Raw genomic sequence first — 16,550 nt, 5'->3', positions numbered from 1 at the left:
CACTTCTCAACCTGCCACAGTCTCCCTTTATCTTTCTCTCTCACTCTATTTCCCTCTCGTTCTTTCTCCCTCTTCAGTTCCATTTAGTAGTATGTATATTAAATGTATTCCCCTGCTCTCCCTCTCTCTCTGTCTCTCTCTCTCCCTGTCATTTCATGTCCACCTAATGTTTATTTCTGCAATTTCCTCTCTCTATCTCTCTGACTCTCTCTGTCTCTCTCTCCTTCTCCAGTTAATGTAGAAAACATAATTCTATTTCTGCCTCTCTCTCTCTCTCTCTCTCTCTCTCTCTCTCTCTCTCTCTCCCTCACACTCTCACACTCTCACTCTCTCTCTCTCTCTCGCCCACCTTCTCTCTCTCTTGGATTCCCCTCTTCATTTGTCTTCCGTGTGCACTCACTCGCCCAATCCTGATCTATGTCCTGATCTCTTTCTTGTTAAACCTGTTTTGTGCAACTCATTTTTTTTACAGTATGTTCTTGTCTTCTCATCCTCTCACGTTTCTCTCAATTCTCCTTTCCCTACCTTCGTCCTTCTTCTCTTCCTCTCAGTGTTTATATTCATTGCCTATTTATCCCATTCCCTCTCTGTCTCTCTCTCTCTCTCTCTCTCTCTCTCTCTCTCTCTCTCTCTCTCTCTCCAACCCTCGCTTAACTTCAATATCCCTCCCTTTCCCCCGTGCCCACTCTCTCTCTCTCTCTGTTTATCTTGCTCTTCTGTTCCCATTTTCGCCTCGTCGTTCATTTTCTTCCTCACCAGCCTGATATGTCTCTCTCTGTCCACCCGCTCCAACATAGCATGTGTTCCATTTGTGTCTGTCTCTCTCTTTTTTCCAGTCACAGTCTCTCCTTAAATATCCTCTTGTTTGGATGTTCCACACATGTTTTTCTATGTATCTTTATGAATCGCTTCTACTCACCTCACATTCCTTTCTCTCTCACTCACTCTTTCACTCTCTGTACAGTTGCTTCCAAGTAAATACACCATCTATTTCTGTCTTCATCTCTCTCTCTCTCTCTCTCTCTCTCTCTCTCTCTCTCTCTCTCTCTCTCTCTCTCTCTCTCTCTCTCTCTCTCTCTCTCCTTTCACCTGCCCCCTCTCTTTGGATCTCTCATGTCTCCTCCTCCGCAGTCCTCTCTTTCTCTGACTCCTTAAATATCTCTCTGTTTGTGTTTTAAACCTCTTTTGTTATTTTTAAACCTCTGGCCTGTTTTTAAATCCTCTCTTTCTCTCTCTCTCTGTTCTTTCCATGTAGAGCGTTTATTTTATGATTCTTTCCTTTCTGTGTAAAGTCCGATTTATACTTTGTGGTACGATAGTGTTGCATCCAGAAAATAGCAGATCTACAAGCTCATGACGTGTCGCATCCGTGATGTGTTGTGAGCTTGTAGATTGGCTATTTCCAGCATGTGACAACATATAAATTCAGCATAACCCTCTTCCATTCTTTCATATCCCTCCCTCGCTCCCCTTCAGCGACAGCGGTAAACAAGAACCTGTCCGAATCCATTCGGTGGGCAGAGTTAAAAGTGCAGCGACAATTCTTCCACGCCACCCACTCACTTTGAGCTTCATGTTGTTGTATCTACGAGCGACTGTATGTCCATGTAACCCACATCAGTCACACACCACATGCTATGATGTATGTGCATACATTACTGGGATCCTTATGGCCTATAATGTATGGTTTGTGTCCACTGTGTATTTACATATCATAAGGATGTATATCAACCTGGAAAAGTGGGTGAATGTTCTTTCAGTGTAAGTAAGGTGATGCTTTCCATCTAGTATTACATTCAGACAACTTCTAGCACTCATCTCACTCCTCCTCACAACAGACGAGATGCAATCCTCCTCCTCATACGCCTACTGCTCTGCTGCTCTTTGTTTTTCAGCTTGAATTGTATTGTGTAGTGTGTGTGTGTGTGTGTGTGTGTGTGTGTGTGTGTGTGTGTGTGTGTGTGTGTGTGTGTGTGTGTGTGTGTGTGTGTGTGTGTGCACACACATGCATACTCGCAAACCTGTGTGCATAACAGTGTTTGTATGCATGCACAGGGTTGTGCGTGCGTGCGTGCGTGCGTAGATTCATTGACCGACACTGAAGAACAATCAACCGACTCTGTTAACTCTGATGATCTGATCATTAACCACAAACAATTAACAACTGAACGCTCACTACTTCACCACCCTGGTAGCTTTTAACTTTTAAGGCAGTGCTCACTGATTGCTTTCCCCTTTGCTTCAAAATTGCTCCGACGAATCATTAACTTCTATGTACGTTCTTTTGCCTCTGGAGGGCTGGGAGGCGAGCAACTTGGCCTACAGTACGTGCCGGGATGAATGCAAAACACCAGCGCAAGAACAAACTTGTTCCTTCAAAAGGAGAGGTGCCGACGAGGAGGTGGCTGTGCTATCTTTGTATCGTCTCCATTTTCAGGAGAAGAGGCGGGCAAAGCGGGCCAATGCTAATTACAGGACAACACTCTGCCCCCATTGTTCCCCAGAGAGCAACTCATAGGTGCAGCATCAACATCTCCTGCCGAGGAGATCCATTGACTGCCAGTGGGGGGTTCACTGGACTGAACACCAACATTTCCATTATGTAAAGCACTGTGGTAGCATTTTGTACAGGGATGAGAGCACGATAGCAGGGGCCTCCATTTGTATTCAGAGGGAGTGAGGCAAATGGATCAGCCACTGCTCAGAGAGTATCAAAAATGACCCACATTTCTACACTCTCAGCTTTAAATTAACACAGGTCAGCTTTCTGATCCAAAGGGCTGCCCTGGATGTATCCAGTACCCACCTGGGTCAGTTAGGGTGACCCCGCACAGAGCACAGCAGACAGATTAGAAATGTACCGTGGAATGAATGTCAAGTAAAGTTACATTCTTACATTTCCTATTGGGGGAAACCGGGATCGATCGTGCCCCATTTGGTATTTTATTCGATTACAAAAAACATTTGCTCAATAATGACTAAAGTTGTTCAGCTCTTCCCTTTATTCTAAAAAACAAAGAGTCATGATAAACTATTTCTTGCAATTTTAAAATCATGGCACAGATTTTCTTTTTCAATATCTAATAACATATTCTTATTCAAATGACTGTGATGTCCTTGTTCTTGGTGCATGTGACACATGAACACATTTTTGGCTGGTCTCTCTCTGACCCCATTGATTGATTGATTGAAGACTGTATTAACAGTTTGCAAGAAGTACAGTGGTACGATTATACAATGATGCTAAAAGGATAACGCAAAAAGCCCTGAGGGCTTGTTTCCATTGTGGTCCTATGTATTAAATAAAGACATTTAAGACATTTGGTGTAGAGGGGAGAAAGGAGGGGGCCAAGTACAGAGCCACAGGGACCCTGATCAACAAATTATGCAGGATTTAAGTGGTTAAAGGTATTGTATATTTTGCTTAGCCTACAAATTTCACAGTAAAAATGAATATTACATAATAGTACATAAGTGATTAAATCATTATTATTATCATATTATGATTATGATTGATTCACAGCTAAATACAACGTGAAGAACATTCTTACCTCTGCAAATCGGAGAGTTTTCAAATAGGATTATAAAATCATTGTGCAGCATATCATGATCATCTTGGCCTGGCAGGGGATGTCACAAAAGGTCTAAAACAGAGTGACATCATCTCATTCTTATCTTGTTTTATTGGGTATAAACACCCATAAACAACTGACCCCTCCCCTGTCTCATCCAGCTGAAATGGACTCTTGAGTTGGTCTTGCGCAAAAGTAGACGTCTTCCAAATGTTTCCCAAGAAACATGTTTGATCAGTTTTTACTTATTGGCTTCTTCAAAATCCAGGGAAATACAGTCCCCTGACACCATTGAAAATTGCATTGGTCAAGATAGATGTAATGTTCCTATGCCTGTATTAAGCATCTAAAACATTTACCACAATTTTTACTTTTAAATCACTCTCACACAATATATATATATATATATATATATATATTATACTGGATTTGTGTGGGTTTTATGTCAATTTGGGTGCATGTCTGCCCAGTGCTACGTGTGTGCTTGCATGAGTGTGTGCTTGTGCGTACATGCATGTGCATGTGACTGTGCAATATGCATAAAATGCCAAAGTTGACTTGCAGCAGTGTTCCAGTTCATCTGTTTGGCTACTCATTTACTGTTAGAGGGCGGTATGAAATTGAAAGTCTTCTCATTTGCCTCCTGATAATGTTTTGACACAGACGCTAGCGGCACGTCGAAAGCTCTTCCAATGCAATTTTCCATCGAAATGCGAAATGCAATTATGTCGACAGTTAGCTCTCTTACACTACTGTAGCTGTTATCTGTCCACAGAGAGAAGGGTGCAGAAAATGAATTGGTCTCTGAAAAATTCATCAAGTGGTATGACTGCTGGCCTAGTCATGAATACCAAGCACATGATTTGTGCTGACCCGTATGGCATTGAATAGTGCACAACCACCACTGACCATATTCGTAACCGATGAGTATGACGTAAGAGCAAAATGTCTACTGTGCAAATATCAGGTCCATGTGTCTGCTTTTAGTGAGGTCATCTTTGAATCAACATAGGATTTTTTATTCTCATCCTTTGCACTGGGTTCCTCAGTCTTCTCTGTCTTTGTTGGTAGCTTTGAATAGGAAAGCGCCTTGTGTATATTAAAGCAATAAAAGTTTAATACCTTTAACTGCCATGCAAAATGCTTGCGTGGGTGCCTTTAGAGGCAACGATTAGATTGTATGCACAGCTCAGCACTGGATCAGACTTTGGTGAAATTGCATTCGTAAATCACTCTTAGTGTAGTTATGTTTAACCTGCTTGGAGAATGTGCTATGTGGGTTTTATCACATCGGGACAATTTGGGTAGTGCGAACACTGAACAATATCCCAAATTATCTTTGAAACCCTCTCCTGGTTATGTAATCTTTCTGGTCCTCATTGTGTTGCATTAAATGGAGTAACTCCCACCTTTTTGACACCCGTAGGCTAAAACAAATGGCAAAACGTACGCCTACTAGCAATCAACATCAAGACTGCACTTGATTGCCTCAGATAAGATGATGATTTTGATGAAGTGATGAAGTGTTACATTCATGTTACATCAGAGGCTGGTTCCTGTACTCTCTCTCTCTACCCTCCTTTCTCCAGTCTTCCCCCTTCCCCCGTTGTTAAATATGGACCAAAATCCCCTCTGTGTCCAGCCAATTCCCTGAATCTCATCCATGCCTTGAAATGAAGCCAATCGTTCTGGTGGTCAGTACGTAGCTATCTGATTACCTCCATCAGCCATGGTGCTTGTCCTTTTTTTTTACCCCACCTTTCTTTTTTTTAATTGTCCTTTTGGTGTTATTTGTCTGGAACACTACTTTTGTGATTGATGTTACACAGCCAAGCAGGCAGAGCAAAACAAACAGTCATGTCAAGCAGAAACAAGCTTGAACCCCCCCCCCAGGGGTAATGTGGCTCAGCGGGCTGAATAAGAGGCCCGCAGGCCAGATTATCCGTGTCAATGGAACAGAAAATGAGTGTAGGGATTTACAATGTGACTACACAGAGGTTATGTCTTTTTGAAAACACATACACTCTAATGCAGTGATTCTATAACTTTTTTCATTTCAAGGACCCCCAGTTTGATATTCATTAGGCCCCCAATTTCATGTGATTTCTATCTCTGAGACTGGGACCCTAATCTACACTGTAAAATCTTCAGTGTTAATTTAACTCTGAGAGTGTGCAAAATGGAACCAAATGGTCCATTTGGTTCCATTTGCACTGCACACTGGAGTTACAGACCCGTAAGGTTCCATTAACTATCAATCATTTAACTGGGGACCCCCTGGAACACCCTCAAGGACCCCCTGGGGTCCCCACTTTAGGAACCAGTGCTCTAACACAGTTAGAGCCTATGCATAATTTATTCATCCACGGCACCCCTAAATCAACTTCTTACCTTATAGTGTATTTATGGCATCTTTTACTACTTTCACATTTAGCATAACAGTATAATAGGCTCTACTATACCTATTTATATGATTTATACCTATCATTATAATGATTATTACTATTGTTATCATCATCATTATTGTTATAAGATGATGATGGCGATTGGTGACCACAACATTCAAATATAGCTACATGCACAGTGGAAAGCATACATTCAGGTGGTACGTACAGTAATTGAGTAATTTCTTTCCTCCGAAAAATGTCACGAGTTAAACTTGAGAGCTTATCCATTTCGATTAGAACTGATTAAAAATAGCTTTACTTGACACTAATAATAATTGTATGATACTGGTCAATTCCAATGCTCTGTATACAATATGAAGATAGGGATCCCTCACGTAGCAGTTTGCTGTGTAATAAACAGCCTATAGTATTTTACATGCAAGCAGTTAATAATAAGTAGTACTATGTTTTTATCCATAATGACAAAAACGTTCTTGTCATTATGTACACCTCCTTTTTTATTAAATGTTTAACAGCAAAAATTTAGTAATAATTAAATAGCCAATTCAAGTCCTTGACTTTGACTGGAAAAAAAGAGAAGGATCCTTTATATTTCAGTTATGGTGGATGACGAACCACATGATGGACTGATGGACTCCTATCTGGCATTTTAGAAGAATAGCACTTTTAATTACATTTCTTGAATTGCTCTGGGGAAAAAAGAAAAGGGAAAAAAGAGGCACAGTTAGACATTTAGATCTTAAGTCTACTGTTGGCAGACAAAGTAATTAGGTTTTAATAAAACACTGTGTTAAGTTTGAGCCTTATCATCAGTGTTGCCATATCTTGTGAGAGAAATAAGCAACCATGTCTAGGAAAACAAGCCCAAAAGAAGCAACTTTGGCCACATTAGCACTTTTAAACCTATATGCATCTACAAGCTCGGCTATTTTCCTAGAGCTTGTAGATCTGCTATTTTTTAAATAATCTTGAAATAAAATGTGGAATATTAGTAGTATATGTTGTTAATATTTTAAACATTAATAACACACATGCTCCCTGGCACAAATATTTGAGAACCAAATGTTGTTGTTTTTTAAATACAAAAAAAAATGTAAACAAGCCCAAATAAGCAACTGCACTTTAAAAACAAGCACCAAAAAAACGCAACCCGCAACTAACCAATATTTACGAGCAACTTTACAGAAAAACAAGCCCAAAGTCGCTTATAATAAGCCGACATGGCAACACCGTTCATTGTATGCGTCTCTGCGTAAAAACAACAATCAGAACCGAGCTCGGGGGGCGTGTGTTTATCACACAGCGTCTCTCGGACAGTCTTCTGATTGGCTCATATCGGCAGAGGGGGCGTGGTGGACAGTTGTGGGCGTTTGACAAAACCGTCGTCCGCGCAGGTTGGCCCTTTCATTCACTACGGATCTCCTGACTTGATCTGATCTCCGCACAGTTTAGTGTTTACAGAACAATCTGTTTGTTGTCTTTTTTCGTTGCTGCACAAGTTGTTTACTAGCTTGCAGGCTTGCGATTGACGGACGCATCCATCTTTTGAGAAGTCTATTGCTCTATTCGTCTTTTTTTTTGTTGCAGAAACTACCTGAGGTGTTTCTTTTTTTCTTTTTTTTCTTCCACTCCACTATGGATTTGGTGTGGATCCTGTGCTTGCTTGCGACTATCTCCGCCTGGTTTGCATCTGCGGAGCGCCACAGTGTCTACTGGAATAGCACGAACCCAAAGTAAGTCAATATTGCTATAAACATCATGTGATTCTACGTCTACGATTCTTATCTATGTATCTCTTATTAAACCCAGAACACCCTGGTCCAGAAGTACTTGTTTACCCAGTTAATTAAGGGACTTAATGTATGTAAATGTGATTCCTCGATCATGCGCAAAGTAGTTTCTTATCACAATGCATTTGTCATTGGGCTGCTGGAATTCATGCATATTCAACTAGTGTGCTATTATCAGTGGTCCTCAACCTGTGGGTCGGGATCCCCAGGGGGGGTCACCACATGATTGGGCGGGGGGGGGGGGGGGGACAATTTAAGGACATTTAAGACATTTTTTATACAAATAAAGTAAAAGAAAAAAATCAACAAACTGGTCAAACGTTAGCCAAATATAATAAGAACGTGAATTATTTTTATTTTTTTAAATAGCCGATCTACAAGCCCACAACGCCTCGCAATGCCAGGCGTTGTGTAGATGTACTGTAAATCGGCTATTTTCACAATATTTACACTATGTAAAATATAATGCCTCAACTCCTACAATTCCAAGTGCTTGTCGGGGTGGGGTGAGGGGGTCAAATATGATTATTTTGGGGAGTCACGGCCTGAAAAGGTTGAGAACCACTGCTCTATATCACTGTGATGGACGCAACTGGCTGCTGTTGTCATGATAATGTTAGGCTAGGCTCTGTCTCTGGGCTGAGTTGGCTGCCCTCTACCGCTCCCTCCCTCCAGGCTCCCACACACAATGCTTATGCTGCTCACAACTTTCTGGCGCTTTTGATTTGATTGAATACTTTATTAACGGATTGGCAAATAGTACAGTCAGTGGTACGCTTATACAGTAATGCTAAGAGTATAACACAAAAAGCCCTGAGGGCTTATTTCCATTGTTGTGTATTACATTCATAGAGTATTAGTGAACGCTATTGTTACCTTATTGTTGTTAACCTCTAATTCGTTGCTGATATGAACCTCAGGTCAGATTGAATCTGTTTTGCAGCCTAGTATCTACCCCTTCCCTGATATTTTACATCTCGTTACTTTTATGTGCGATTGACATTGACTGAGAGTTGCTGTTTCCACTAGGCAACGTGTCTATATGTTGCACCCTCTGTGTTTTCCCCCTGTTTATTGTGTATTTTTTGTTCTTAGTAGTTTAGCATATTTTTGTTACTGTGTACACTACAGCACTATGGTAAATGTGTTCTATAAATAAAGTGGATTGGATTGAACTGGTAACCCTAGTTTAGCTGCCAGTTTACTTTTGCCAGTTTATTCTAGCATGGATACAACAGACTACACTGAATAGGTGTAACGTAAGGTTACTTGGTGCAAAATGGTTTTGCCTTGTAAATGTCTATGCGGATAAAGGATGTACTGTTGTTTATAGTGGGAGAACAGGGCTGTTTGATAGCATTTTTCCATGGCGCTCAACTGAAAAGAATTGCTCCACGGGGAATACATTTGTGTGAGCATGATCTGATCTGTGAAGATAACAGAAAGTGCCCGCCTCTACTATATTGAAGTGTTCTATTTTTTGGTGTGTTTTCTAAGCAACTTGCGATGTGTTTTTTTTTACCGTCAAACACTACAGTAATTGTACCACTGTAGAACCAAGAGCACCTATTAAAATGCCTAGCCCTGATTTAATTCCAGCACTCAACGTTTCTCCTGGTTTTTCCTAGTTACATTGTCGCTGCTGCCAAGCTTGTTTTTATTCAATGGATCATTTACTCTCAGTCACTCCATTGAAGCAAAAGATAATTAATAAGCTCCATATCACACGCAAAGGAAACCTACAGATGCCTGGACGGCCTCAGTGGAATATTTTTGTGTTGGTTTTAAATGTTTGACTCACTGCAGTGGTGTTGAAATAACGAGATTATCCTCCTCAACAACATCCTCCTCAAAGAGTCAGCAGACAGTTTTGTTCTATGTAATGAGTGGGAGTTTATCTCGCTCCATCATATCCATATCTAGAGATGATATCACATGGAGTTGGCTTTGCTGTCAGAGAGACATAGAGGTGTTCATATTTCAGGTGGTAAGATGATATGTAATGGACTATGACAGAGACAGAGGAGGTAACTTGAAGCCTGACCAGTGGGTCACGCAGTGGGAGAGAGATGGATTGCTCAGGGAGAAGAAATTGGAGCTCAAATTGTTGGGGTTAGGGGCCATTCGAAATAAGTGGGGGTCAATTAGAGTTATGGTTGATGATGGCAGGGTGAACTGGCTGGGCTATGTGGGAGGAGGGTAAGGTTTATGCTACACACACTCGCACTCACAAACACACACACATACACACATCAGGCACTGGAACACACCCACGTAGACAGAGGCTGACAAGCGCAAACACACAGTCTCTTGGCAGACACTCACTCAATCACTGCCCAGCACACACAGTCACACTAAAACTGACACTGTCTCAATCAATCACTGGAGCTGGGTGTGCACTCTCACTAATGTGCAAACACATGTCCTAGCTTGATTGTAAACACCCAGATATTAAAATTCCCCTCCAGAAAACGTCCAAATCCATTTTAGATCTTATCAGGCTCTTCCTCGCTGTTCTAAAGCTTAATTTATGCTTCATTGCATGATGGGCTTGCCGAAAATAGCCGATTTTCACGTGACAGTTTGTTATTTTTGTTTTGCGAAGCCACTGGTCATCTAAGTATGAATTATGTTTAATGCTAGGCATGTTTGTTGTTATCAGAAGGTCACATTTATGTAACACTCTGATCTGTCATCATAATATGTTCCACTGAAAAATCAGAATGAAGGCGTCTGTCCATGGATGCAAAGAGTTTTGTTACATCACTGCAGAGACACAACAATGAGATTTTTCTGTGAATATACTGGTAATCCGTCCCTTGCACTTGCTATTTTTACTATTGGATATTTGCACTAAGCTGCCCGTTCTGTCACACTTAATCCTGCATTCGCAGAAATATCAGCAAGTTCGGGAAATTCTTTTCATTTGTTCCTTCGACTTCATCATTTCTAGCAATCTACGTTTGACCCCGTTTCTTGACACCACTGACGTCAAAACATAGTTCTTGGGAGTCTGTATGGGATTTGAAGCCAAGTTGTCACTCCTAGTTTTTGTGGTTAATTGATTCATAGCCTTAATTAGAAAGTTGCTGTGATTTCCTTCTTAATGTGTTGATATGTAAAGAGGCGAATCAGATTACACCCAAATTGTGTGTGTGTGTGTGTGTGTGTGTGTGTGTGTGTGTGTGTGTGTGTGTGTGTGTGTGTGTGTGTGTGTGTGTGTGTGTGTGTGTGTGTGTGTGTGTGTGTGTGTGTGTGTGTGTGTGTGTGCGCGCGCGTGCACGCATGCCTTGGGGCATGTTGACTCCCAAGGTCGTAGCTGCCCGAGAGCTTGCTACATGCTCTGTTTCAGCATGAGTGAAATCTGTTCTCTTGTGTGTGTGTGTTTTTACGTGGTGTGTCAGCGCTCTTGGCAGCCTGTTTGTTCGTGTACTTGTGTCAGGGTGAACAACACAAAACGCTTGCATCTAATTACCAGCAGCTTAATCACCAGCTCTGTACCGGTTGATTCCCAGAAGTTGCTTCACCAGTATGCCCAGTCAGCTTGTGCCTCAGCATGCCTGCATGTGTACGTGTCTATTTGAAGGGAGTGTCTATGCGGGGGGCTCAACGTGTGTGTGTGTGTCAGACTGTCTGTGCACACGTGTACAACAGCCCCAGTTACAAATGACTGAGCGACTCGCAGCCTCATACTCACATTAACCTGACCGTCCACACACACACACACACACACACACACACACACACACACACACACACTAGCCTCATGGCTGTGATTGATGTTAACATCGTCCCCAGAGCCCTCTGGACTAGGCTGCCTCAATGTGAAGCAATAATCTACTCATTCACACTGCTCTTTCTCCTGGAACCCTCTCGCAGTCCTCTCGTTTGCTGACAGCACGGCTATACCTCCCTCCTTTCATTTTCTCCCTCGCTCCTTTCTTTCCTCCATTCCTCCTCCGCTCTGTACCTGTCTCTCCCTTACTCCACCGCCTCCCTCCTCCTATTGGCCTTGGCAAGGTTCTCCTTTTCAAGCTGGTTCTGTGGTCTAGAGTTCAGTGTATCTGTTAACTATTTCATGGCTCCCCCGCTCACTCGACACAGTAAAGTCCTCTGTTCATTTCTCTCAGTGCTTACAGGGTCAATTTTTACACTCAAAGTGTTCAATTTAACACTGGGGATTTTACTGTGTAAGCTGGAGTACAATTCCTTTGCATTTGGAACCATTTCCTTCATCGTCATTATCACCACTTTCTATGCTCACCATATGAGATAATCACCTTATCAGATCATAGAATACATCTCTTTTTCTCAGATTTTCCCAGAGAATGTGTTCATTTTTACTTTAATGATGAGTTTATAGATATATCTTTTTACCCAACTCAGCTAGCTGAACTGTGTAATTCAATTAAATGAATACCTTTGTGCTGCATTGGCAGCGATGAATGATGTTTTTGAAAGGTAGGTTTCACCCTCATGAGGGATTCCCAGACCATTTAGCCCGTCAATTTGGACTTTTTCTTTTTTCCTTCTTCTCACTTTGTTTTATAATGCTTCCCATACAAATTGGGGAATGCTCTTCATGGAGTGCCACAGAAAGAGAATGGTACCGGGTGTGACTGATTGGGGGGGGTCAGAGTTCAGTGTGTGATGAAGTGGCGTGGCCTCTATCAGTCTGTCAGTCACTGGTGCTGTGGCGGTGGTCCCTGAATGCCGGCCTGCCACTCAGTTGGGCCTCCCTTCACACAGCCGTGGCTCGGCCTCTGGGAAACTCTGATTCTATTCCCTCTGTCTCTGGGTCCCCCCTTTCGCTCCCTCCACCAGCTTTTATCTCAACTTTACAAGCTGCCTCTTTTCAGTCTATTATTTCCTCACCTCCATCTCTCGCTCTCCAAGAACATGAGGGGGGGGCTTGGTAAGAGGTGTGGAATTTTTTTTTTATCGTTCTTGGCACCCGTAGCGATTCGTCACTAGGCACTTTGCCCTTTGCTTCTCGCACTTGTTTTTTTTTCTTTCTCTCCCTCTTCCTGGCTTCACTTCACTCCATAGTTTTCATTCCTCCACCTTTCTCTTCCTCTCCCTGCAGCCACTCTTAAGTCTTCCCAGAGAACTCAACTCAATTCCCATTTCCTTCTTTTCATTTGCCTGTTCATGTGTGCTCCTCGTTCCCCTCTTGAGGTTCTTCATGTGGCAGTGGAAGGGGCTGGGCCAGTCTGAGAACTCCCCAGCCATGAAAGAACAGGAATAAGATGGATAAAAACAAAGGTGTATGTGTGTCTCTCACTCTCACTCTCACACACACACACACACACACACACACACACACACACACACACACACACACACTGTGTGTGTCGGTATGTGGGTATTTGTTTTGAGAGTGATAAGGTTGAGTAGTGAACTCTATGGGGTGTGATCAGGCGGAGGCACTAGATAAGGGATTTCTGCACTGTTTAAGTAACAGCCTATACAATGAAGCTCTTTTTTTCTCTTTCTTTCTTTCTTTCTTTCTTTCTTTCTTTCTTTCTTTCTTTCTTTCTTTCTTTTCAGAGAAAAATAATCTAGGTTTTCCCTACTTCATTCCTGAATTCAGCCTTCTCTCTTTGTCTTTCTAGTCCTGCATCCTCTCCAGTAATTTCCTGTTTCTGGCTCATCGTCTCTCTGTCTCTCTTTCGCTCTCTCTCCTTCCACAGCCTTAATCTGCCCTGGTAATCTGTCTGGTGAATTAAATCTGGAGAGAAAGAAAGACTGGGGAGAGATAGCAGAACGGCTGGTAATCGGTTAGAAGAGTGTGGAACATGGCTTTATATTTACAGCCTGCAATAATCTGTGACAAGACGATTTTTAGCCCAGTGGCCATATTGACATGTCCTCAAGGTTGTCAACACGCTCCTTCCTCCCCTGTGCACTGTGATAAACCACACTTGTCTCCGTGTCACAGGCAGAGGGGCTTGTTTTATGGAGTATGTGTTGTCGGATAGCAAATCAGGCCAAAGGTTTTCACCACCGCAGCCAGCTAGTGTTACCAAACCGTGCAGGCTGTGTGAGTGCGCGCGCGGGCATTTCCCTTTAAACCAAGTACAGCACTTCCTGGCTACACAGCTTTTCCCGGGAAAAGCGCGTATCCTGTCTACACAATAAACAATACGGTTCTCACACACCAGCACACGCAAGCTGTGAAAAAAGGCTGGACTTGAGGCTGTGTACTCCACAGGTTGATTACATTTTCTCATGGTCGAAGGGGAAGTTAAGTTTGACACGTTTAAAAACGGCACCAGTGAGCGAAAGTGGATTAATAGTGATTGATTGCACGATTAGTTGTTTCGTGGTGGTACATGCAGCTGCCAGGCATTGCTGATGAAGAGGGATACAGGCCCATGGCCTCCTGGTCTGGCCCTGTCTTGATGTCCAGTTTCAGCCCTCAATCTTGCCTGGATCATTTTCACTGTAATCAACCCCATGGGTGTTTCTGTCTTCTCCCTGTCCATCCCAGTGCCTCCTCCTTATCTATACACCAGACTTCCTTTGCCTCCTACTCTGTCTTCCCCCCTCCTCTCCTCCTCCGCTCTCACGCCGGCCCCGCAATTATTGTCTTCAGTGTTTTACAACTGCTCGATCCCAGACGAAAACATTGAGGATGAAAGAACCCTTTAGTAAATAGATGTACAATTATGATAAACATAGCCCGCACTTTCTCTCTGTCTTTGTGTGTGTGTGTGTGTGTGTGTGTGTGTGTGTGTGTGTGTGTGTGTGTGTGTGTGTGTGTGTGTGTGTGTGTGTGTGTGTGTGTGTGTGTGTGTGTGTGTGTGTGTGTGTGTGTATATATGTGAGTGTATGCCTGTGGATGTCAGTGTTTGCCTTTGTATCCGTTGAGACTTGTTTGTCGTTGCGCAAGTCCTTGCAAGTCATTGTGAGATTGTCCAACACATTCAATTGTGTGAGCGTTTGAGAGACAGAAAGAGAATTAGCCTACAAAGGGTAAATATTGTCTCTGAAATGAAGCATTGTGTTTGTCGTGTAAATAAGGGTCATTGCGTGACCTTTTATTTTTCCCACTTTTGTTTGTCTCTCTTGGTTGAGTAATTGGATTTAGGTTGTAAACTTGTCCCTACAGCAAATGCATGTCCTCTTGTCCTGCTTGCATTGGTGCTTGAATGCCACTTACTACTGCCCCCTAGAGATGAGCTTTACTATCACTATTATTGGCACATTGTGTGTCTGTAATTAAGAGCCAGCACAATACAAAAAATGCTCATAGACTGTGTGCTCCCTGTGGAATTCATTATGCTACACTTGAGGCTGGAAGCTGTGATTGGATTAGAAGAGGGAGGGAGGAACAGTGGAAACGAAGGTTTATCTTGCAGAAATCAATCTGGCCAAAATCGATGTTCTTACACGGATATTTGCCTCCTGAGGAATGTGATGTCAGTGGTGACCTTTCTGTTCAGGGCCTTATAAGATACAAATGGCTCAAGGGACAGTGCAAGACAGTTGTAAAGATCACCGGCATTCATCTAAGTCTCCCTGGTTCACTGGCATTAGGCAATTATTGTACAGCTGGACTTTTCTGTTTTCTGTGTTGTTTTTGCTTGGAGCTGGGCCAGCTGGCCACGGGCACTTGTCAGTACAACCAACAACATGAGCGAACCAAGGCTGAGTGACACACGGAGGGAGATGACTGACAAACAAGTCGCTAAGAAGCAGGGACAAGGGAAGGTTGGGTAATTAATGTACAGAGGGAGGCGAAAGGACTGAGAAAGTGTTGGACCACATTTGTTTCTATGACAACAGCGACGTTGCCACGCTGCATTGTGCGGGGCTTTCGCAAGTGGCGAGTCAGAAGGCTCACATATTTGGGATGCCAGCAGGACACGTCGTGATTGGTTCCGAGAGGTTTGGGGAAAGGGGGGAGGAGGGTGGATCAGGTCGGCTTATTGGGCGATGAAAGACGGAACAGAGAAAGGGAGGGGCAGCCTGACATTGACGCATGGACAGACGGACGGATGAAACGAGGAGAATTTTGACTGCATAAAAGAACGTGAAGCAGACCAGCTTAACCAAGCTCATGATGTACTTAAGAAATACTCCCCACCCTTTAGCTCCCTTTCTTCCTCTAACACGCCTCTTCTTTCTTTTAAAGTCCTCTAACAGTTTTTCATTTTGCACAGGACAGATTCTGAGTGAAACTACTCCCCTGTGCCCCCCCCCCCCCCCCCACACACACACACACACATACACTGACACTTCTCACTTTCCCCTCTGCTTCCACGAAAGCACACGCATAGCCGCATACATATACACAGTCATTTAGTCCAGCTCTTTTCCACTCACTAAATCCAGGGCAAGGGTGGTAATACCACATATCTATGCGAGGACAATAGGGGTCGAGGCACCAGCCCTGCCCCCATCTCGCTCTCCTCTCCCCGGCCGGCTCATGTCCCCCTGCTCTGGGCCCTGGTGTCGACTCTAAGCCCCTGTATTAGGCAGGGTCTGGTGCTGATGAATGGACCCGGGCTCAGTCCCTGCTCCACCCGATAATCCAGGCTCGGACGAGACGATTAGTCCCCCCCACCACAGGCATTCCTATCCACTCATCCGTAGCATAGTCCAGTCACCTTTTAGGCCGCATTACTGGTTGCATTATAACCCGATGGGAAAATAAAATTGTATTCCTGGAAGTTGGTGTAATTACACAAAGCTCTGAGATGGCCTTTGACATGTGGATCTAATGCCTGATTTCTACTTGGTTGTGTGCTGTCGCGTACCAGAAATGGCAGATC

The 16,550-nt window shown here is 43.2% G+C and overlaps 1 protein-coding gene across 4 annotated transcripts in view; it reads left to right on the top strand.

Annotated features, from left to right (window-relative positions):
• efna1a (ephrin-A1a) overlaps positions 1-16,550 on the top strand; it is a 32,932-nt gene that overhangs the window by 6,643 nt on the left and 9,739 nt on the right. For 2 of the 4 annotated variants that reach the window (XM_084081288.1, XM_084081287.1), the window contains exon 1: positions 7,396-7,713. The exons of the other annotated variants lie outside the window; for them this stretch is intronic. In XM_084081288.1, the coding sequence (XP_083937414.1) occupies positions 7,616-7,713 (98 nt within the window). In that variant the 5' untranslated portion in view covers positions 7,396-7,615. Of the gene's footprint in view, positions 1-7,395; positions 7,714-16,550 lie in introns of those variants that run through there. 4 annotated transcript variants of the gene reach the window in all.

The sequence above is a fragment of the Gymnoscopelus microlampas genome (assembly GCF_963454915.1).
Source record: "Gymnoscopelus microlampas genome assembly, chromosome: 15".
Taxonomy (NCBI): Eukaryota; Metazoa; Chordata; class Actinopteri; order Myctophiformes; family Myctophidae; genus Gymnoscopelus; species Gymnoscopelus microlampas.
Note: the sequence above shows the minus strand (reverse complement) of the source record. Positions and strands in the feature narration are given on the sequence as shown.